The 23,551-nt window shown below is 51.9% G+C and overlaps 1 protein-coding gene across 1 annotated transcript in view; it reads right to left on the minus strand.

Moving 5' to 3' along the window:
- Positions 1 to 2,831: 2,831 nt before the first annotated feature.
- LOC128812981 (hydrocephalus-inducing protein-like) overlaps positions 2,832 to 23,551 on the minus strand; it is an 85,085-nt gene continuing 64,365 nt past the window's right edge. Inside the window, exons 19-41 of the mRNA XM_053987709.1 lie at positions 20,807 to 20,988; positions 20,049 to 20,192; positions 18,570 to 18,710; positions 17,762 to 18,093; positions 16,054 to 16,216; positions 15,452 to 15,550; positions 14,539 to 14,748; positions 13,261 to 13,389; positions 12,188 to 12,365; positions 11,616 to 11,713; positions 10,741 to 10,874; positions 9,643 to 9,779; positions 8,884 to 9,005; positions 8,614 to 8,796; positions 8,102 to 8,248; positions 6,775 to 7,014; positions 6,314 to 6,518; positions 5,670 to 5,837; positions 5,202 to 5,366; positions 4,004 to 4,134; positions 3,437 to 3,565; positions 2,960 to 3,164; positions 2,832 to 2,836 (exon numbers count right to left, since the gene is read on the minus strand). Of these exons, the coding sequence (XP_053843684.1) occupies positions 2,832 to 2,836; positions 2,960 to 3,164; positions 3,437 to 3,565; positions 4,004 to 4,134; positions 5,202 to 5,366; positions 5,670 to 5,837; positions 6,314 to 6,518; positions 6,775 to 7,014; positions 8,102 to 8,248; positions 8,614 to 8,796; positions 8,884 to 9,005; positions 9,643 to 9,779; positions 10,741 to 10,874; positions 11,616 to 11,713; positions 12,188 to 12,365; positions 13,261 to 13,389; positions 14,539 to 14,748; positions 15,452 to 15,550; positions 16,054 to 16,216; positions 17,762 to 18,093; positions 18,570 to 18,710; positions 20,049 to 20,192; positions 20,807 to 20,988 (3,647 nt within the window). The remainder of the gene's footprint in view (positions 2,837 to 2,959; positions 3,165 to 3,436; positions 3,566 to 4,003; positions 4,135 to 5,201; positions 5,367 to 5,669; positions 5,838 to 6,313; positions 6,519 to 6,774; positions 7,015 to 8,101; positions 8,249 to 8,613; positions 8,797 to 8,883; positions 9,006 to 9,642; positions 9,780 to 10,740; positions 10,875 to 11,615; positions 11,714 to 12,187; positions 12,366 to 13,260; positions 13,390 to 14,538; positions 14,749 to 15,451; positions 15,551 to 16,053; positions 16,217 to 17,761; positions 18,094 to 18,569; positions 18,711 to 20,048; positions 20,193 to 20,806; positions 20,989 to 23,551) is intronic.

Genomic DNA, 23,551 nt, shown 5'->3' on the forward strand with positions numbered 1-23,551 from the left:
GACCGGGAGAGAAACCTCCCAAGTGACTCAGCTGAAGAAAACAATGGCTGTGAGCTGCCCTGTCCTGGGGCCGTTTATGACTTCCAGGCTGGGAAACTCTGAACAGATGGGATACTTGTACACAGAGCACTCCCACTTCCTGCCCATCTGAGGGATGGTGATAACTTCCCCATCCACACAGATGATACAGAGTCATTGTGGAACATCATCAGGGACCTGGACAAGGCTCTGTGCCATTATCACACAATGCTCCAGGGCCCAAGACCACGACAAGCTCAAGATCTGAGCCTCGCAGGGTGTTACCTCGTCTTCCGTTGGCAGCGTCCCATCCCTCAGGATCTCCCTGATCGTGGCCTTTGGATCTGAGACCTGGATGTCCAGGCACGGCACCCCGACATGCTCGTCTCTGACTGCCCCCTCTGCAACTTTGCTTTCCATCTCCAGCTGAGATGACTGAAGACTCCTTCGGTCTCCACTTTTTTGTTCAGGCTTCTCCACCTTCTCCTCAGGCTTATTGGTCTTCTGACCTTTCTTTACAGGTGAAGACTGGGAGTTGTTTTCCTTTGGGATCACAGGTAACTGCATGGTACCCTGAACCCTGTCCCAGCAGGAGGAAAGCTCTGCAACATTCTGCTGTGATGACTCATAGATCTGAAACCTCAGGATCAAATTCTCCATCTCAGATAGGTCCTCTGGGATTTTGGTTTCCCCCTTCTTTGGGGCCTTTGGTTTCCCCTTCTGTGGGGCTTTGGGTTCCCCCTTCTCTGGGATTATGATTTTGCTCATCCTCGGGGCTTTGTATTTCCACTTCTCTGGGATTTTGGTTTCCTTCCTCTCTGGGGGTTTGGTTTCCTCCCTCTCTGGGGGTTTGGTTTCCTCCCTCTCTGGGGGTTTGGTTTCCTTCTTTTCTGGGATTTTGCTTTCCTTCTTCTCTGGGATTTTGGTTTTCCCCTTCTCTGGTTTTGGAGGTTGCTTCCCCACAGAGACACCTTTCTTTTCCTTCTTCCGCTTCTCTTCCTCCTTCTGCCTCTCTTCTTCCTTCCACCTCTCTTCCTCCTCTAAGGCTTTTGCCTCCTCCTCAAGCTTTTGAGCCAGCTGCTTCAGTTGCCTTCAGCAAACAAAATAGAAAACATGACTGAGAGTCACCACCAGACACTCGGGCTCACTAGCCCTCGCTGGCCCTGCACTTCATTCCTTGACCCTGAGGCCAGGCAGAACCGTGAGACCATTTCCCTGAATTTTCCTCAACCCACAGAGGTTGGGAACATCCCAAGTGAGGGGATTGGTGGAAGGGGACCTCCAGGACCAGCCAAACCTAAGCCTTGCCATCATAAGGTCTTGACTGTGCAACCTCCCTCTTAAGGCACAGCCAGACACCTCCAGCCCACTGCCAAAGGCTGATCCACCAGCTCTCTGCGCTGATGCCTGAAAATGCCCTTTGTCTCTTTGATTTCCCAGTTTAAAGCAGATCACAAATTGCTAACGTCTGCTTATCCCTCCTACAATTCTTACTCAGCTCATTCAGCCCCCTTCTCCCTGGGCATAGCCTGCTCCTTAATGAGACCAATCCTATCAGTCAGAAAGCAAAGGCTGCAGAAACTCCTCTCCTGCAAGACAGGCTCTTGTCAGCCAGATTTCCTGCTGGAACCTGCTGTGACTGAGGCAAACTAGTGCTGTCTGCCATGGAAGCTATTTGAAGCAGCTCCCTCCGTCTCCTCTCCATGAAACCAACTTCAGCCTGGGCTGAAGGAAGTCCTGATACACAGGCTTGCTTCAAGCAGCCTCCCCTCCCAGCTGCACACTTTGCCTGAGCTGGGCTGCCTTGCTGGAGCAGAGCTTCTCCTGTGCTTGCCTACTGCTGCAGCTGAAGGGGAGCCTGAAGGACGTGAGCTTTTATGGGTGGTGTCCCACCATAAGGAGAACCCTGGCAGATCGGCATTGCAAGGACTTCATCTGTGGCAGGACCAGGATCCAAACCAAGGTTTGGTCTGTGCCCCACACCTGCCCATACCACAGTCCCACTGTTTTGGTGAAGGGAGATGATGAAGAAGGTGCCAATCGACATCATGGACTTAAAGACACTTCTGCAGGCAGTGCCAAGGCAAGCCCAGAGCCCAGGTCCCTGCAGGCAGCATCTAAGCCAGGAGGGCTCACCACTAAAATAGAGAAGAAGGAACTTCTTCTCAACAGAAGAAGGTCCTTCTTCTCTTGGGAGCCAGGGAGCTAAGAGTGGCCATCCCTGTGTTGCTTCTGGCCTTTGCTATCCAACACCTCTGAGCTCAGAGTCCTTGGAGCAGGGAAGCCCTCCAGGGACAATGACCCACGGAAGAGCAGTAACCCATGGAAGGCTTACTCACCTCTTCCTCCGTATGCGCGCCCATTCCAGGAATATTTTATCCACTTCTGCTTTCTTCTCCTCAGGGAGGGCGTCATACTCATCTTCAGTCATTTGCAATAAAAGTTTTCTCTTCCTCTCAATAGCTTTTTCCCACTGCAGTTCTTTATCACAAACCAGAGGAGAAACCATGAGTGACTGCAAACAGACCTGGGTGCTCTGGGTCAGCTGCAAGGATTCACAGCTTTTCCTGACCCAGCCTGTCATACCAGGAGATATTGGGGAGCTCATATCCCTGCTCCAAAATTCAGACAATCCCCCAAACTATGGCCAGGCAGTGAGGTCCTGGGCTTTGCCTGGCTTAAGTGCAACAAGGCTGAGGAGAGTTGTTTGTCACTGAGCTACAGTAGCTTGCACTTGTGCCCAAGCTTTTATGTCAGACATTAAGGTGAGTCTTAAAACCTCCGATCTCCTGCAACTCTGAGAGGAGTGCTGGTTACACTGAGGCAGAAGGTGGAAAGATTAATAAAAACATTTCTTACAAGCTCTGCTGCAAACCCAGATACACAGAGATAAGGTTGAGGGCTTGAGAAAGAAGATTTGAGAGGGATGGAGATATCTCACCTTTCTTCTCTCTTTCAGCTTCCTTCCTCTCTCTTTCAGCTTCAACCCTGGCTTTCCAAACAGCATAATCCTGATGCAGGTTCAATATGAAGATATGACGACGATTTTTGACAGCTTTGAGTACACAGAGAAGAGAAGATTCCAGGCTGCTTGCAAAGAGGCTTTCCAAGCCATCAAAGACCACTCCCTTGTAGCAGTCTTTACACTGTGTATAAAGGGAAGAGCAAGTCAGCCATTGCACGCGGGGGGCTCGCAGCTGCACCGTAAACCCAGATGTCACCAGCTATCCTTGTTCCAAGAGCAGCTTGGATCTGTCCTTAGGCTCTGCCAACTAAGGTCAGCTGCAACTTGCCCCAGGGCTCCCTGCACACAGTCCAGGATCCTCCAGCAGCACGTACAGACCTCCTCCTCTCCGAGTTGTACGCCAGTGCTGTCTCTCCGGAGCAGGAATGTCTCCTTTTCCCCCACCCCACACACCTTCAGCCTCTCACTGAGGATGTCCACCAGCAGGTCCTCGGGCAGCACACAGCTCAAGCAGTTCAGCTCTTCCCCATGACTGCTGCTGATGTTCAGCTGCTGCGGCGCAGGAGCAGTGGAAACTGTGAACTGCAATGTGAGCCATTGTAAGGAAAAGAAACCACGGTGGAAAGCCCTGAACAACTCCCACTGCTGGGCTTGGAGCTGGGGCTCCTCCCTGGTGGAAACTAGAACAACCCTGCAGTGCAGGCTGCGGGCTCCAGGGGATGGTCCTGGAGGGCCCATGCCTTGGGCAGCAGACAATGCCTTGGGCTTGCAAGCCCCCAGTGCAGCCTCCCAGCACTTTGCTCACTGCCTGCAGCCACACTAGCCAGGACTGCACTTTGCCAGCAAACCATTGAGAGCCAGTGGAGCTGTCTGCCAGAGCACATTCCCAGCCCAAGTCACGGCACTATGGACCCACATACCAGGCCCTGGCTGGCACAGAGCCTCCACTGTAAGCAGCCCCTGCCCATCTCAAAGACAATGCAAAGGTCCCAGACATCAACCAGGGCAGATCATGTTTACCTTGGTGTCCTTTTTGTCGAGTTTGCTGCCTGGCTCCTTCTTCTTTTGTGCTGAAGGGGTCTTGCCTTTGGCATCCTTCTTGTTGATTTTTTCCCCAGAGGCTTCTTTATTCTTGGTCAGAGACTTTTCACCTGCACAGGGGACAGATGGCTCAGAGGGGCTTTGGAAAGCAAGCAGGCACCTTTCACTGCAATGGGCACAACCAGACTTTTCCCCAGTCTGCTGGGCACTGGGAGCACTGTTTCCCAGAAGCAGCTCCTTCCCTTCTTCTCTTACCAGCAGGTAAAGCACACCATCCCATATTTGATTTTAAAGCCAGCGCTGTGTCCCTCCTAACAACTGTGCACGCAGGCGACGCTGCTCGCACAGCAGTTCCCCTGCGGATCGAGCCAAAGATTCGTCCTCCAGGAGCATTGTTGCCATAAACTGCACCCATCCTGCATTCTCATGTGGAGACCTGCAGCCCTGCCCCACTTGCATCACCTGTCTCCACTGAAGCTAAATCCTCCTGTGGGAAAAGCCCAGCTGGGACCCAGACTCTTCTCCCTTCCACCAGCTCCCAACCCAGCCAGGTTCAAAACTGAGCAATGCAAAACTTCCCCCTGCACCGAGCCAGGTCTGGCCTCACCCTGCAGAGCTCAGGGTACCAACTGCCCAGGAAGTTTCGTAGAAGTCTCCAGTCTCACATAGAGAACAGCCCAACATGCAGGAGCTGTGTAACCTGACAGTGGGCATAGGTAAATCTCTGGAGAAAAGAGCTCATCTGGAGCATGTCTCTCATTGGAAATTCCTCTGGGAGGCTGTCCTTCCCTTCCTCTCGTTTGCGAGGTTACACTCATAGTCAGTCCTCTTGTGCTTAATGAGCCACTTCAGAAGGTTTTTTCCTTGTGCATGAGGAGCAAGCTCAATTCAGCTTTGAGGAAATATAAAATATTTGGGAAGGAGACAGGCATGCTTCACCACCCCTAGAAAAACGAACATGTGCCCAGAATGGCAGCAAAGGGGGCTCTAAAAGAACCTCTGACTGAGCCCTTCCAATTGATTTCCTTTTTTTGTTTTGTTAGGCTAGCCAGTGATGCACTTCAGCCATGTTCCCCTAAGAGACCCAAGGACTGAAAAACTGCTGCTCTGAGTAAGCAGAAGTGGACAGTCATGGTGGGTTTCTCAAGCACTGGCTCTGGGTCCTTGCCAGCATTACCTTTGTCTTTGTCTTTTGTCTCCATGGCAGCCTTGGTGCAGAGCTCCCGGGCACAGAGCCCTGCTGGGCTCCCATCGTTGGCCATGGCCTCTTTCACCACGGTGTCAATGGACACGTAAGCAGCATCATAATACTGACACAGGCCTGCTGCTATCTCTGTCTTTCCTGAGAGAGAGAGGGGGACTGCTTGGTGACACTGGCACAGGAGGCACTACAGGGACTACAGGCCCTGGAAAAATCTCCAACAAGATTTCAAAGTTAAAAGGGCAGTGGGACAGCAAGTGTCCCTCCAGGGGAGGCCATGGGGGAGGCAGCTGCAGCGTGGGTACAAGCTCTGAAGTCTAGAGCCAAGAGGATCATCTCCATGTCCTGTTCAGCTGAGGAGTTTGCCTTAAGCACCATGGCCCACCAGGATGCGTTCCTCCTGCTTGCCCCTCTCCCTGCAGCCCTGGGATGCAGCTGACATACCTGTCCGGGGTGGCCCATGGAGGATGACAACAATCCCTCTGTGCTGCTGCGCTTCACGCCTCTCTGAAGACGGGTCAATGCCCAGGTGGCGCATGACAGCCCGAGAGATGGGACTGCCAGTCACTTTCAGCATGGACTCAGGACAGAATGTGAGAGTCCTGCGATGTGCTGCAGTGCAAACCAGGGGGAAAAGTCAGCCTCCTGCCGACATTTGATCCTCACCATCCTCCCCATCTCCTCAGATCCCAGGAAAGGAGACTTGGTGAAAGCAAGATGAGCTTGTTCTTTTGTTGCTAGGAAGGTGCAAATATAAAAGAGCCAGTGATATTAGACCTAGTCCTGCTGGCTGAGGAACTGCTCCAGTCCTAGTCTTTGTGGCTAAGGGACACAAGGGAATATCCTGATTATTTCCCCAGTCTATAGCAGGCAGATAGGAGCTTGCTTTGTCTACACTCAGGGTTGGTAGAGGATGCCACAGCCCTTCAGCCAAGAGTTCCTCCACCAAGCTGGGGAACAGGCAGCTGCTAAAAGCATGGGCTTGCCCTGGAGAGCAAGGTGACAGAGAGTTCAGGGTGTATGGGCTGGAGTCCCAGCTGTGACCACAGTCAAAACAGACACCGCCAAACCCTCACTGTTTTTCTGACCTGGTGCTGCCTTGCCCTTGGCCTTGGCCTCAGCCTCAGCCCTGGCCTTGGCCTCTGCCATGGCCTTCAGCTCTGCCTGTTGAGCCTTCGGCCTCCTCTGTGCTTCATGGTCCTCCAGCACCTCTGGGGGCAGCGTCTCACCCACGGCACGTGGAGGCATAAAAAACCACTTTTGATACTCGGACCCCACTGCCATCCGCAGGATCTGTGTGTGTAGGGAAGAGAAGCCATATGCAAGATTCCTTTTCTTGCCTTTCATCACACAGACTCAACAAACCCATTTTCTGTCTCCTCCCTTCCTCCCAACAACATGAACTCTTTAGTTTAGGTCCTCCCACAGCATGTCAGCAGAGTTGGCTTTGCCCTGGGATTGCCTCCATCTCCCTGGCACAAGCCTGGGAATGCTGCAGTGCTGTGAAGCTTGGGCAGCATGCACGTGGGGACCAGATCTGCCTTCTCACCTTCTCCTCCTCAAGGTACTGCTCATCAAAATCCAGGGAGTAAAACTCAATGGGGAAGTTGCATGGGTTCTTCACCACCACTGTGGCCTCCAGCCCATCACTGTCCACCAGCATCCATCCCATCTTTAGTGCTGGGGGGCTGAACTCCAACCGTGGCTCCAGACCTTCTCCTGAGAGGTGCAGCTTTAAGTGACTGCTGCTCCCACAAATGTTAAGCTCCAGCTCATTCCTGTAAGAGCTCTGAAAAGAGGAAAGTGCAGAAAACACATCCATGAAGTCCCAGGTGACAGGACCCCAAATACCACAATGCTTGCCCCAAGGTCAGGGTGTTATCAGTCCCTCCAAGGTGAATGGAAACCAGATATTTACTTCTGCTAGGGACTACAGCATCTGTAGTAGTCTGGGTCTGAGTAACTGGGATGAATCCTGGTGTGCACTGTAACTGGGTATTTGGTAGCAGATGGATGTACGACGGACTGTCAGGTGTTTTCACCTGGTCACGCAGGAGTGCAACGCTCATGGGAAGGGCCCTCGGGGTTACAGTGTCCAGACACAGTCCTGGCACTGCTGCATCAGGCAAACACCAGCTCCAGGAGAGAGGCAAATGAGCTCTCGCTGGCTAGAAATAAGGCTCATCTTCTCTGCTTAGTGCTCGGCTCTGGTCAAAGCCAGACAGAAGATGGTTACATCTCTTGAGCAATTAAAAGATCCCTGGGACTGTTTGTGGGCACAGAAGCACTTGTGTCCATGCTGGTACACACTGCCAGTTTCCGAGACCCAGCGGTCACAGGTAAACTACTTTTGGGAATGCTCCATCCTTTAAGTTGAATCTCCAGCTGCATGGCAATGTGCAGGCAGGCCAGAGCCCCAGGGACTGCTGGCAGCACACCACTATAGGAGACTGTCCTGCCATGCCCAGGAAGGTGTGTGGTGGCTGTTTTGTCTGTCAGTCCTGCAGCAGGATGAGCCCAGACTGGCCATTCCAGGATTATCCTCTGTGAGTGGGCAGCTGCTCTGCACCGAGTGTTGCAGCTGCAAACACAGCCAGGCAAGGGGGAGGCTGAGGGGAGCTGGACACATCCCCCCCATGTGCTGAGGGGCAGCCTCAGAGCCCTGGTGCTCTCTGTACAAGCTCCCTGCGGGCATTTCAAGCACATCTCATGGGAGTGCTCTGTGTGCTGAACTGAGCCACGCAGAGTACGGGGCTTGCAGAAAGCTCCCTGTGAAGGCAGAGCTCATACCACCTCTGCACCTCTGCACCACACTCTCAGGCCCTCATTTCCAGATAGCCAGACAGGCTTCCTGGGCTGACACCTGCCAATCTCACCTCCGCCTCGGGTGTAAACTGGATTTGCAAGTTCTGCCACTTTCCTGCACCAAGGGTTCCTTTGGAGGGCGTCACTTCAAAGGGACAGGGCTCATCCTCCAGCGCCTGCCGCTTCTGACGTACTGTCATGTATTTGAGGTGATTGTTCTGGGCACAGAAACCAATTGTGTGAGGTCTCCTCGTGCTCTGAGACACTGCTACGGTGCTGAGAGCACCCACAGCCAAACCAAGTGTGGCCCCAAAGCCCAGAGCTGGAGGGAAGCCCTGTAGACAGGGCAAGCAGATAGGGAACTACTGTTGTCAGAGGAGGAGGAATGGGTGAAGATGGCAGAAAAGCAAAGCATCAGCTAATGGAACAGGTCCAGGCAAACCAGCCTTGATCCAGACCCTCATAAGCTTCCTCAAACACGCTGTAGACCCAAGTGCTCAGGCAGCCACAGGACCAGAAAGGGCAAGAGTCACAAAGAAAACCCAACCAAGAAGTTACGTGTTCAACATCGCCTGTGCTTTACCTTCGGAACACGCTCGATGGACCATTTGCAGGCTACTCGGAACCAGTTGTAGAGTCGGATGGTCTCGACCTGGCACTGCCCAACAAGGATGTCAGAGAAGTGCAGTCTCTTCTTGGAGAGGTCGAGCGACATTTCAGACACAGTGGCACGGAGGCGGATGTTATACGTGGGGCCTTTTGTCACCTGGAGAAGGACAGAGAATTCAGTGGAGGGTGCAGGTGACATCTGCTGCTGTGCCCAGCCTGCTGCCTGTCCCAAGAGTTGTGGTACCTTTATGGGCAGCAGCACATCCACGTCACCCTGTGGCTGGTGGGCACTTTCAAAGCGCACTTCAAACGCCACGGTGTGGTTGGGGGGCAGGTCCTCCATCTTGTTCAGGTCCACACTGAAACCTTGAACAGATGAACACAAAGCAGCTGAGATAGACACGAAACACAAAATGTGCATAAGCACGTTAAAGCCTTACAGGTGTCCTGGCTGAGAGGTCTGGGGAAAGCCCCACGCCGTGCTGTGACCTGGACAAAAACTTAAGAGTGCTCCTGAACACCCCTCAGACACAGTGAGCACAGTGTGATGGAAGCGCAGCCTTGCCTCAAGGCCTCTTATGGAAGCCTCTTTTGATCCACCTGAGGATCTCACAGGCTGTTTCCTCAATAAAGGCTGAATACAGGAGCTGTGACAGTGTGAACTCCAAACAAAGCACTTCCAAAACACAGCAGACCCCACTGGTTGGCAAAACAAGCCCACAGAGTGCCCAAAGAAACTTGATGCTCGTGGGAGCCAAGGGCAGAAGATGCTGAGAGGTGACCAGGGTGATGAGCCCATCTGGCCCCTGCACAGAAGCATTAGGGCAGTCACAGGCAGACCAGGTCCCTGGGCATGGCTGGCCAGGAGAGTTCTGCCTCTAAAGCTCCCAGCAGGGGCACTGAGAAGAAAAAGCTCAGAAACCTCCCCAGGTTCAGTGGCTTCAGCTAATCTGTCTGAGACACCTCCTTCAAGGCCACAGGAAGTGTCTCCAGCACTGCTTACCTGTGTCCCGCAGGACAGACACATTGACCTGGAAGGACACATAGATCTGCCCAGGGTTGGTGATCTTCAGAGTGTGTGTCTCAGTGTAACCCTTCAGGACAGGGCCCATGTCCAGGACATACTCGAGCAGGTTAACTCTGCAAGGAGGAGTAAGGACAGTCCTTAAACCACAGTCCTTAAGCATGGCTACATGTCCAAGTGGACAGAGGATACAAATGCAGTGACAATTTCTTTATTCACTGCTGTAAAATCTCAGCTCAAGCCCATGAAACCCATGGCCTGACCACCTGGCAATGACTTTGGGAAGTCAGGAGGAGTGCAGGTCCTAGGTTTTATCAGCTACTGATGGTACCAGAAAATACAATTAGTTTAAAATGGACATTGGCCACAGCTCCTCTGCCATGAAAAGCCAGTATAGGTGAGTCCACTGGGCCTCCACTGGTCTCAGTGGAACTGCCTAGCCTGGTGTACAGCCTGAGCGTGAAATTGCTCTGGGGTCTAGGAATAAGGTTTGCCTGCACAGGAAATCTTCATTGCTCTGCAACCAGATCACATGATCTGTTCTGCAGAGCATCTTCTTCCTGAATTGAAGCCTCCCGTGCTTGTGCTGCATCATGATGGTGCAAAGGGAGGGACCAAGTCACCTAGATAAGCCCTGCCACCCCACCAGGATTCAAACCATCTGATTTTGGGTTTCAAAGGGGTTTCTGACATGTGCAGTTCCCTTCTCCTTTTGTTTAGTGTGTTCTGTTAGTTGGAACCAAGACATCAGCTGGGAGTTGTCTCTTTCAGAGCTAGTCAGCAGGAACAGAATTTATGCTGTCTGGAAGGGCTTGAAGGTCTGCACTGGCTCCCCCAGCTCCAGGGACAGAGCCCCACAGCTGTGGGGAGCTGAGCAGTTCAAAGCTCAGCGTGGTGCTGGGGAAGGGAGGACACTCTGCCGCTCCCATGTAGCGTGTCACAGCCGCCGGGACCAGACCCTTTCTGCAGTCCAGGCTATTCCCAGCTCTGCAGACACAAGGAGCTCTCAGGAGAAGGGGGCATGGCTGGGTGCTCCCCACGGGGCACCTGGAGATGGGGCTGGAAGGCCCTACTCACTTGACAAGACGCTGGCACAGCTCCTTCTCAGGGAACCTGCTCTTCAGGGCATGGGATGGGAGCTTTTTCTGCAGCTCCAGAGAAGGCTTCTTTATCAGCATCCTCATCATCTCTATCTGCAGCTGAGTGTTTGACTGAGGAAAGGGAAGACAGTGGTGGGTTAGCAAAGGTCCTTCCCAAGGCCCAGCTTGCACCTGAGAAAGGATCCCACCCTGCTCTCGTTGAGAGGGGGTGTGGGGTCCTCCCGTCTGGCTGCTCAGTGTCTGTGACACCTCCTGCTCTCTTTAGGCAGGACTTCATCTCCAGGGAAGTAACTCCAGCATCTTTGCCTGCCCAGACACTGTTAGCAAAGCTGATCTGGCCAGGCAGACAGACCAGCCAGGAACCTTCCAGAGCTCCAGATACTTGCCTGCCCCCAGCCAGTACCGAGGCAGCTTGGACAAAAACTGTCTGGAAAGGGAACCAGAAGAAGCTGGTGCCTCTTGGAGATGAGCACTGCCAGCACAGCCCCAGGGCACAATCAGGCAGCCGCTGTTTGGGTCTGTAAATCTGGCAGGGCTTGGGTTGGGACCAACAAACTCCCCAGCAATGACATGCATCTCCTTGAAAGCACCATCAACTCCATCCCTGGAGCATGGCTTTCAGGACCTCTCCCTAGGGTAGCCAGGAAGCTGGTGCAGCCCCAGAAGAGACCATGAGCAGAGTGGCAGCCCTAGGGGCAATGCTGGAGTGACACAGCTTGTCACCGACAGGTTGTCGGTGGGCAGGGAGGTCCCAGGTGCCATCAGGGCACCGGGGAGCTGCTGTGGGCTACCAGGGGCTCAGGTGATATGGGGAGGGTGGCATGTGCTAAACGGGGCTGCAGCTGTTCTTACTACAATGCCAGAACGAGGGATGTGGGGCTTCAGGCCCTGAGTCTTCGGATCCCGAGTCTTCGAGGTCTGACTCTTAGTGATCTCATCTTTTTCATTTCCTGAAGGAAGAAAACATCCACAAAGAGAAGTGTGAGCAAAGTGCCAGTCCCATTTAAGCTGGGAAGTCCCCGCCTCCCAACACTGGTTTCTTCCAGAAAGAAATCCCTCAAGCCATCTATGGAAACTGGATGCTGCTGTTCCTCTCTGAATCTCATCCCCTGCAATGTCACACAAATCCAACCCTGCCAGAAGCCCTGCCAGCCTCTCTTACAGCTTTCCCAAGCCTTTCAGTCTAGCCATCATCCTTCAGGACCCTGCCAGATGTGCTGGCAAGCTCTGCAGGATGGTTCCTGGGACAAAGCCCACATGGGATCCTCTGCTCAGGACTCATGAAGCAACCAGAGGGCTTGACTTGGTCTGGGAGTCCTGCAACCCTCCAGGCTCGGTGGAGGTTGGCATGAGCTGCCCTATGGGCATATGGTAGGGAACAAAACCAGAGGGGCCCTTTCTGGGGGCAGACAGGCTGTGCTCACCTTTGATGTTCCAGGGCAGGTTCACCCTGATCATGGGAAAGGACGCTTCTCCTTTCAGGCAGATATTTTCTGGGTCCAGGTCACCCACTTTAAGCTGGTAAGTCCTGCTGAAGGCTCCTGGTAATCCCGGCATGTAAGAGAATTTCAGCACTTGCTTCTCGCCATGTGCAATGGAGCCCTGCAGGGACAGGAGAAGAGGGAGGGAATGCACCAGTGTTTGATGGGGGATGGCTCAGGGGACAGACAGGCTGAGGAGACAGGTTCTCATCTAGAAGAAACCATCAGACCACTTCACCTTTGTGATAAACATATTACAGTGTTGGCTTTCACAATTGTTAAATACCGTGTGTTCTATAATGCTGACTTTTGTAAAAGAAGTTTTACTAAAGTTGAGAGTTCTTTTAATGAGAACGTTGTGTTGTGATACCAGTGTTGGTGAAGAGTTGATGTAGTATTAACATTTAACCAATGAAGGAATGGAAACCTGTTGAATGTGTTGAAAAGTTACAAATGACCATCACTAGGACAACTGCACATGCTCCATCTGCCGAGCAGGACCCGACAGAGCACCCCAGCGTTCTAGCAGTAACACTCTATCCCTGTCCTCTCTGTTTATTCTCTCCGTTTCTCATTTTCTCTCTCTGCTCCCTCTTCTATCCCCCTCTGGTCGGGACCATGCCCTTTCTTTATCAATGAACAGTTTTCAGATACAATACTTGCTGCGTTTGTGCCTTATTTTCGTCCGAGAAATCTATCAAAAAGAATTCTCCTCTACTCCCCTTACAGCGGGACAGGACAGTGACCACCAGCACACTTGTGCCTCCCGCCCGTGTCTGCCTCTGACAGCAGAGCCACCCACCAGGCAAGGCCATGGGGGAGTCGATCAGGAGGGCCCTTGTTTGACCTGCTCTGACCCCAGCAGAAATTGCTTACAGCCCTGTCTCTGTCCGAGCTGGGTTTGGGGTTTTCCCCTCTGACTTTTTTCCCCCTTTCCACCCCACCCCCTCTTTTTTCCCTTTAACTCTCCTGGGCCACCTGGCACAGGGCTGGGGTCAGTCCCTTGTGCTACTTACAGTGGTGGGCTTGACCAGAAACACGCCAGGCAGACGCTGGTCGGCAGTGCTAGGCTTTAGCACCCAGTTGAATTCAGGCTTGCCAGTGTTTGCCAGGGTGACTGTGCGGTGATGAATTTCATTAAACATCTGGAGAGAAGGCACAGGAGCAGGAAGTTACAGACCCAGGCCTGCTGCTGGGAATCTCCTTCCTCTCTCCTGGGCTTGGAAGCAGACACATCATGGGAGCAGGGACAGAGAAATGAGCACTTGGGAACCTGGGGAACCCCCAGGCACAGGGCACCTGCAGAGGACCAGGGAGCTCTGGCAGCACACAGAGGTCTGGTAACAACCATGGGAGGGCCAGCAATAAATGAACCAGGGGACACAGGCCCTCTGCACTCTGAGGGGTCACCAACAGCCAGGAGAAACAGAGACAGCACCGAGGCATTCCAGAAGAAAAGGCATGCAAGTATTGGCAAGCAACATACATGCAACAAGGGACTCACACAGGGCAACACAGGGCCAGCAGCTGGGAATATCTGTGGGCTTTTGTCGCCCTGATTTTCAAGAGTTTTCTAAAGCCTTCTGAGTTTACATTCTTGTAGAGAACTTTCCCACACAACTTTCTGTAAACAACCTATTGTTTTGCATTCTTTCATAGAGGCGGAGAAATTTGATGTACAGGTAGGTTGTCCAGTGTCCTTGGAGAGGTGGCACGTTCACCCTCCAATCCACTGGCACCTTTTGAGAACTATAAAAGATTGGAGTCAGAGAAAATAAATTAGTCTCTTCATCGTGACCAAAGCTGTGGTGCGTCGTTTTTCCTTGTGTCATCTGGTGACAGGCTTTCAGCTGGACAAGAGTGAACTGGGGATTATTCTGGGACAGTCTCTCCAAATCTAGTGACTGGAAGCCCAACTTCTTCCCTTGACTGTTGTGTGGATTAAGCAAGAGCTTTAGACAAGAGCATTTCCTTGGAGGTCAGGCTTTAGGCATGGATGAGCAGAGGGACGTCTCAGGGACACACCCCTCAGAGCACCCCCACTGGGACCCTGCCTGCCCCAGGAGGCAGTCTTAGGTACCCTGAAAAAGAGGCACTCCCAGCATTTTGGAGAGGCTTGGAGATGGCCATTTTAAACCAGCTTGGATGCCAGATGTGTCCCTCAAAGGTTGTACTTCCAAGCCCCAGAGCCAACAAAGGGGCTGGGAAGGGAAGGGAGCCCTGGACCAAGGTGGGCAGGAACCTGCTGGCCGTGGTCCCAAGGAAGGAGCTGTGCCAGGGGACGTGTGTGGTACCTGAGAGCCACAGTCGATCTCCCGGGAGCTCAGGGAGTAGCTGACACGTGAGGCCTCTCCGGTCACCACCACCTCGTAGGTGGGGCCTCCCTCCACGTGGCACAGCGCCGTGACATTGCAGATGGTGTTGAGGTGGCCAAAGAAGGTGAAGGAGACCTGCTGGCTCTCTCCCGGCTGCAGCACACCTGACACTGGCACGATACTGAAAGCCTGGAGGACAGGAGAGATTGAGGTGTTGAGCACGGAAATGGATGCAGAAGAGCATCTTGGAGCAAAGTGTAGCTGTACCTGGAGGGGCCTATTCCCCAAACACAGCCAGAATCACCCTGATCTCATCCCGCATCCATGCCACTGACCAGTGGAGGGACCATGGGGAAAATCTTCTCCCATACTCACAGATCAACACATTAATTAATACATTACATTACAGTGAACTGGGATGTCTCCTGGCAGTAGAAATTCTCTCTGATGCACAACTTGCCTTTAAAAAGCATTTCTTAACTGCTTTTAGAAAGCAGTTAAAAAATAGGAGGAGACTCAGAACGAGAGCTCTTGGAGCTGAGCGAAGGCCCAGCTCATCTGACTCCTGAGGCTCTTCCCCTCTCTCTCTGATTTAAATGCTGCTTTCTCAAGGTGCTACAGCAAAAGCTCCTGCAAACATTTCCTATGGACCACCTGATGAGTTCCAGGGGGAGCAATGCCCTCCGCAGGTGCTGCACAGCGTCCTTGGGCAGCCCTACAACATGTCCTGCACTGCCTCTCCAGCAACCAGTGGCTCCAGCAGCACTTTGTGATGGGCCTGGAGGGACGTGAGGCCCCTCTGTGGCCAATGCTGAGGGCCACCAGTGGGACTGGGAGCTACAGCCCTGCTTGCCACACTGACAATGGGCAAGTGAGACAGATTCCCTCTTACCTTCTCCACTTCGAGGGGAGTGTGTGGCATGTCCACGGAGTGCCTGAATCCCACCAACTCTCGTGGGAAGCGAGGGGGTTCAGGCAGTTGTATTTGCACCTGAAAAACAAGCCATTTTCTATGCTGGGAGGAAGAGACAGCCACTTTGCAAAGTCTCAGGTTATAAGACAGCTTCAGGGCCACCAGTGCAATACCAGCTCTCGGGTGAAAGCAGACACCTGGAAACAGGTAGTCTGGCTGGGCTGGGAAGAGGGTACATGGAGATCAGGACTCATCACAGCTTGCTCTGGCAAGGAAGCCGGAGGTCTTACCATGATGCTGCAGCTAAAAGCCTCATCTTACATTGTGAAGGAAACAAGGCAAAAATCCCACACTCAACACAGGCCCGTAGGATCTGAGCGAGCTTCTCCAAGGAAAACTCTCCTGTTTCTCCCTCCCACTCACCCCATGTCCAGCCACTGGCCCTGCTGCCCAGCCCACTGTCAGGGCACAGGACAGCAGGGCAGCAAAAAGGGAGGTCAGCACGAGCATGGCTTCTTGGTGGCAGGCTTGGTGGCAGGCTGGGGAGGCAACACAAGCAGTAGGTGTACAAGAAAATCTACCTCTGTTCCTAAAGATTGGTTAAAATCCTGCAATTCTTTCAGGGCTCTGGCTGCCTCCTCCCTTCCAATCTTGAACTGTCTCCATTGAGATGACAGGCAACCCAAATAGGTTCTCTTCCCCTTTGGTGGTTGGGGTTTGAATTTAGGTGGGTAAGGCTCATATCTGGAAAACAACATAACTATGAACAGGGACCTGCAGAGGGAGGGAGGGACACCTGCACGAGCAGCTCCTGCTCAGGATGCAGCCCCTGGGTGGGTGCTGGCACGTTGACCTGACAAACGGTTCGATCCAGCCCTTCCCAATCCAGGCTGGAGCAGGTCTGTTCTAAGGGCAGCCCAGGGATGACACTGAGGGAGCAGCAGTGCAGCAGCTGCAACTGATTGCATTGAGCAACTAGAGAGGACAGGGATTAACACCTTGTGGGGATGCAAAAAGCACAGTGAGAGAGGAAAAGACAGAGAAGGCAAGAAAAAAGGTGAGATTTGAGGCACCAAGGGGCAGACCCAGCCAGTGACGAGCCAGCACAACCCCCCCAGTGCCCAATGCCAGAAACTCTGCAGCTCCACCAGGTATTTATCAGGAATGTTTCCCTGACACTGCTGGGGGGTTGGCTGACATTTTCCAACACTCCCAGGGGACTCAGGTCACATTCCCCATTTTAAATTGAAGCAGGTGCTCAGGGTAACTCTGCTTGTGTTTCTAATGCCACGTGAGGGACACAGTCAAGCCGTGCCTGCCTGTCACCCTGCTGAGCTGCAAGTGCTCCCCACACAGTCAAACCTGACCTGGATGCTCCGTTCCCAGACAGGCATTCAGGGCCTGTAATGACCTGCTCCCCAAAGAATCACTGTCTTTTGCTATGTAGCCTGTTATCTAAGGCTGGGCTTCATTTCTGGATGAGGGGCTCTCTCATCATAGCCCCCGAGAGATCCCTAATCATCTAGCCCACTGTCTTTAGTTGAATGAATGGTTTGAGGCAACTTCCCAGGACCATGATGCCCAGACAATGACATTTTTCACTCTAAAGCAGAAACTCTCTGGGAGGCAGGGATAGGAGATGATGTGATGAGCAAGTCCTGCTGCCAAGCAGTTCAGAACCCATAAGGGACATGTTGCAGTGGGGAAAAGTCAAAATGAGTAACAAGTGTCACAAAAAAAGGGAGTGAAGAATCCAAGGTGTCCACTGAACACTGACCCCTGGGAATGAAATTGTCCTGGCACTAAAGGAGTTGTCTCAGCAAAGAAGGAAAGGGAAGGTAACAAGATGTTCAGCATCAGCCCAGGCACTAAGTGGCTCTTTCTCTGGTCTTGGGACTTTCTGGGCATCCTGCAGCACAGTGCAAGGGAGGAAGGCAAGGAGCAGAGAGCAGCTCCTGCAGAGAGGACCCATCCCAAAGCAGAGGGGCCAGAAGGGCCTCCAGCAGCACTGTGGGAGCTGGGACTAGGAGCCCTTCATCAAGGTGGACACTGCCTCAGGCCACAGAGGTCAGAGAAAGCAGCTTTCACCCCAGCTTTCCTTCCCAGGGGAAACCCCTATGGGGGCTAGGCAGCACCAAACTGCTGGAAAACCTATTCCCTGAGCATCCAGCCTGACCACGGCTGGTCAGCGTTATTTGTCAGATCCTAGGCCAACAGCTTTGTTCTTTGCCAAGTACAATCAGGACACCAGCAAGAAGAGCTTCAGGGAGAGGACAAAGGTGCACATACCTCAACTTGTTCACCTGGCTGTCCGAATGGAATGACCAGTGGTACTCGACGGGAAGTGGGCTGCGGTTGGTGATCTTCAGAGAACGCACTTCTTCAGTGCCAGCCACGATGCAGCCAATCTCCAGGGTGCCGGGCTGGATTCGGAGACTTGGGAAGTGGACTTCTCCCCGAAGGGTGATACGCTCCACAAAAGGATGGCCCCTGACCATGTCTATCTTCAGAACCTTCTCTATTTTCCAGCTCTTAAAATCCAGTTTATAAGCTGGGTCAAATGCGATGTAGAGATGACAGGTCTCCCCTACACCCACTGTCACAGGCTGCAAGGACACAAACAGTAATTAATCACCTGTGGCATGATGTCCCAAGGTCTCGACAGCATGAAACAGCAAATGCTCAAAGTGTGACCCCAGCATGGGCTTCTCAGTTCATAGTTCATTTCTTATCAGCAGGGGTCTGACTGCAGGCACCACAGTCTAGTCCAGGATTCCCTCAGGCCCACGTTTCTGTGCTCAGCCCCAATACAAGGGGGTGGCTGCTGGAGAGCTGGCATGCTTTCCAGGAGACACCTTTACTGCATGGCTTGCCCAGACCCAGTTGCCTGCTCCCTTCTCCCTGTGCCTTAAAGCCAGGATGGATCTTCTCAATTCACATAAGATTTTGATTCCTTCAGCAGCTCTGCTGATGCAGCTCAGGCCAGCCCACTGCTGATACTGCAGAATAAACTTCTTGACTCAAGGAGCTCCCAACAGAAAGGCACCACCACATCCCTCCTCTTCAGACCCCACTGCAGGAGTCCAGGGCTGCTCACCTGGCCGTCAGGGAGGGGCTTCTGGTCCTCATCACAGACCAGGAATGGCTGCTCCAAGTCCAGCATAAGGTCCAGTGGCAGCAGGCAGGTGTTTTTTAAAGCCAAAGGCTGGTACTGCAGCGTCAGGACATCACTGGGTTTCTATGGAAACAGGAGAGAAGGAAAAACAGCCTCAGCCAGCCACAGACCTCCTTCTGCTTCTGCTGCATCTCACATTTTTCAGCCCCAGAAGTGCATACATTTCTGTTTACCCTTTCTATTTGTTTCTACCCTTCCAGGAGGTTTTTCTTTATAGCAGATGCTTCTCATCTTTAGAAACCACAGCAATCCTCTGGAGGACAGGGAAACACTCCCACGTACAGATGAGGGAACAGGCCCCTGAGAGGAGGTGGCTGCTTGAACAAAGATCTAAAGCAGAAAGTGAATCCAGACCATTTGCCTCCAGATTTGTCTCTCTATTGGGCAGAACAGCACTAGATGATCTTCACACGCACAGAGTCATTTCTCACAACCTTATTGGCTCTAGCAGCCTCAAAAAGCAGTTTGCCTGCAGCATGTGTCCTGCAGCCCTGCTACAGGGACAAGGTGTCTGTGGTCTCAAAGCTATGATCAGCCCAGGCTCTTCTTTCCTGTCTATGCATTGTGCTGGGCTTCCTGCATGGTTTAGAGAAACCAGAGACTTTGGGGAACTACTTCTGGATGTACTGATATCAAACAGGTGCTGTGCCGTAGTATGCAATAAATCAGTTTGTGTGTGTGGCATCGAGCAGAACCCAGGCAGAATCAGGGAGAGCTGAAAAGCTTCTAAATTACATCTGAACTGCCTGTTCCAGGGATTCTGTACTTCAGTGGAAGCCTGGCAACCAGAGGAGACACCTGAAACTACAGAAACCAAATCATGAACCATCTTCTCTTTTTCAGACAACTTGCAGGAGACAGAAAGATGATGCTGGAGTTGGGATCCAGAGACTAAAGGGCATCTGCTCTGCCTCAGTGTTATCAGCACTGCAGCTGCAGGATGTCTGGGGGTCCTTACAAGCAGCTGAGGCTTAGGAAACTGCACAGAGCTGTACCATATAGCTATACCACAAAGCATCCATGCCAACAGCAGAGAAGCCAAAGAGACACAGGAGATGATGGGTTTTTCCTTGTCAGCCTGAGGAATTCACAGGAATGTCCATTTTTCCCAGCTTCCCTACAGCATCAGTGTACAGACATCACCGGGCCTTGGAGGATCCTCAGAGCCTCCCTTTACAGTGAGCAGAGAAACTGGCATTTCTCTGGAAGTGCCACCATCTCCTTGGCAGTGCAGCTGTAACTGCAATTTTACTTTGGGGACGTTAAATACCAGTCTCATCTCTAAAAGCATCTTCACTCACTTTACAGAGTGCCTCAGGAAGGGTAAAGAGGGGCTTTAACACAAGCACACAGCCCCCTCAGCCATGCTCTTAAATGCCAGGATGCAATCCAGAGACTTACCTTCTCCACCCGGAAAGAGAATTGACTGGCTGATGCTTCTATAGAGGGGTGAATGAACTTGCAGGTAATGATTATTTCTATTATCTTCTCTTTGTGGCTGGTTATCCCAATGGCAGCTTCACAGAACACATAATCCTGCACCTCCTGCATGCAAGAGTCACTTGGCAGCAGTGGGTGGTGGCAGGGCACCCTGCAAATGCCCACCCACCACCCACCACGGGCCCTATTCCTGCCACAGTTACAGTCACTGCCCCTTTTTCTTCCTGTGATGCAGCTTATTTATTCTGTGCTCAATTGCCTGTAACACTGCACCCCAATAACCACAAAAGGCACTTGTGAGAAACTCCCTCCCTTCACATGGCTTTTGTTTTACTCCGTGCTTACCCCAGATAAAGCACTTGGCACTTGTTTCATTCACTTTCTTTTTGGGCTTCTAGTCTAAGTGTAACTTATTTCTCTACCCTTCTTTGCTGACTCAGCATGCAATACTGCTTGCCCCAAAAGAGCAGTGTTTCCTTCCACCCCTACTTTGGGATCAGCACTGGGTTTTGGTAGCTGTGGAATCACAGTAAAGTCTTAGCTGGTCTGGTGGTGGCCAGCAGGGAAAGCAACTGGTGCTGCCACAGAAACGTGTGGTCTTAAACCAGTTTTGTGAAGGCCCCTCCTCATTTCCCCAGCCAAATGTCAAGGGATATGGGACAAGCCCAGGGGAGGGGATCTGATGGTTCCCCAGGCTCAGCCCGTGGTGGGGACCTCACCTGCGAGATGTGGGAGAAGCCTCGCAGCACCATGTCCACAGACTCGCCTGGCTGCAGTGTCCCCGTCGGTAGCTCCACCTCAAACACGGGGGCGGCACGTTTGGGGCTCTGGGAAGCATCTTTGGGGCTGCTGAGGGCTGAGACACTCTGGTCCTTCCCCTTAGGTGGGCTGTAGCATTTTGCTTTCCACGAGAGCCAATGCACACGGTTGCCTCTATTTGTTAGCTCGAACCGACGAATACAGGGAAGGTGGCTAGAATAGAAGGCAGGATGGAAAATAGTATGGGAATCGCTATTTCCCTGGTCATCAGATTGCTCCCAGTGAGCAACCTGAGGTGTTAATAGCTTGGAGACTGTCTTCATTTCCAGCTCTTAATGTGGACCAGAAATGGTGTCTGATGAGCTGCCCTTCTGTAAGAGCCCGTCTGAAGCCCCTCATTTTCCATTCTGCCTTCCGATTGCCACGAGAAAGAATCCCTTCCCCCACTGCAGTTCCGGCTTAGAACAGGACACAGCACAGCTGGAACCACTGAACCGTCACGCTGGCTGTTCCCAACAAGGCCTGGTAAGAACTTGGCAAGGAGTTGGCAAGGACTTGGCAAAGACCTGACATGGACCCAGCACGGGACAGCCTGATGCGCAGCCTGCTTCTAATCTCCGTTCTTAAGCCAAACGAACTTTTGGGGGTGACTCCCATGGTCCTACATTGAAGACCCCTCATCTGCCTCGTTACCACTGTGACAAACAAAGAATGAGAACCCTCCTCCCAAGGACTGAGACTGAGACCCCTGCTATAGGGAGGAGGGGAAATTGGTGGTCTGACCACTAATGACATGACCTGTTTCCCTTCAGTGATTCAAATGGACTTATTCTTCATTGTATTCGTCTTGCTTTGGTGGTTTCTGTGGACTCACCTGTTCCCTCGGGGCGATTACAATGGACTTTCATTATTACACTTGTTCCCCCCTCTCTCCTCTGTGGACTATAATTGGACCCGCGAGTCGACCAGAACTTCGAAGACTTCCCCGACACGACAGACGGATCCCCATCGTCCGGACCGCTGAGGATCTTGCCTGTGTTGGTAGCTATTCCCATACCCCTCTTCTCTCTCTCTCTCTCTCTCTCTCTCCTTTTATCTCCTTTCCGATCCCCACTATCGCATTTACTGTTTTGGCCCCTAATAAAGGTGCATTTGTTGTGATTAACTGACAGTCCCTTGTTGTTTGCCTTTTTTGCACTTTTGGGATCGGTGAAAAGAACCATCACGACACCCCGCAATAAGCGGATCGTGACATTAAAATTGGTGTCACAGACAGGATTTCTGTCTAGACAGAAGGGTTGCAGCTGAAAAGGCACCCACACTGTCTTTGGAAATTCACAAAGGATCCCCTAGTGCAAAAGGCGGGACACTTGTTTTGTTGTTGTTGTGTATCTGGTCTGGGAAGGAGGGGACAACTTGAAGAAACTAAGCAGAGCCTCCCAGGCAGATTATTGTCCTTTCACCCAGCCAGGGAAGCGAAGGGCGACACAGCGAGGGCTGTGTAGTTTTGTGGAACTTAAGTTTGTACCTCCCTGTCGTGGTTTTGGTCCCTTCACAAAATGAGTGACAATCTTAGCCTTGAAATTAAAGCTGAATTTTATGCACTACTAGCCAAACACAATGCCAGACCTTCTACGGAAGGAGAAAAATGGGCACAGAGTAATTGGTTTAACTTAGAAAATGTTATTGATAGAGTGTGTTCATTACAACATGAAACAAAATTCAAACTGGGCAAAAATAAAACTATCTTATGCTCAGTTTTGGGAGCTTGTCTTATGGCAGCTATAGAAAATCGCTTCGAGCGAAGAAGTGAGGAACATGCTATAATAGACTCCCTTCAAAATCTAGTTGAAATTTTGCAAAAACAGTTATATGAAGCAAAAAATGTGATCTATGCATTGCGAGCTGCCTTAACAGAGGAACATGTTAACAAATCACATAATGCTGATTCCTCTACAGAGCCTGAGGAGAAGGAAACTCCTCACATTAAACAAATCTATCCTCATCAAGAACTTGAAGCAGCAAGTAATTGTGGGGAACATTGCTGCCATCACTTGAGACCCTTGATTAAAACTATCTCAGTGTATAGCTATCTCAGTGATGATGATCTCAAACCTCACATCACAACCAAACACATACCATCACAACTAAACACTGCCACCGAGCTAGCTAAGCTTAAAAGGGAATACGGACACCCTCCACATGAATCAGAAACAGAATATGTTTTCTGGGTGTCCCTCACTGGTGGTGATCAAATTAAATTAACTGAACAGGAAGCCAGTGGGCATTGGGGACATGGTGTCTTCTTAACAACAGGAGATAAACGTGACACATGGTCCCTGACACAGCGTGCAGCTTTTTGGGCCGGGGGAACAAGCCCCTTGGAAAGGGGAGATCCCATAGCTAGAATTAGTACCCCCGACCAACTCTTGGAAAATGTGCACAAAGCTGCTTGCCTGCAAATGACTCACAAAAAGAAATGAATTCCTGGCTTTGAATCCCTGATGCAATTACCTGTGAAGCCCAAGATAATGACCCCTTTAATTTGTGGGCTTCCAGAATTACTCAAACCTACAGCAATTCTCCTTCAAAAAACTATAGCAGCTGTATCTCCTGTAGAAAGACCAGATAGATTTCCTAGTAACCAGAAGGACCCATTTGTTCCCCTTTATGACTTGTTGAGGAAAGGGGTGAAATGGGATTGG

Source organism: Vidua macroura, chromosome 11, assembly GCF_024509145.1.
Source record: "Vidua macroura isolate BioBank_ID:100142 chromosome 11, ASM2450914v1, whole genome shotgun sequence".
In the NCBI taxonomy this organism is placed as follows: domain Eukaryota; kingdom Metazoa; phylum Chordata; class Aves; order Passeriformes; family Viduidae; genus Vidua; species Vidua macroura.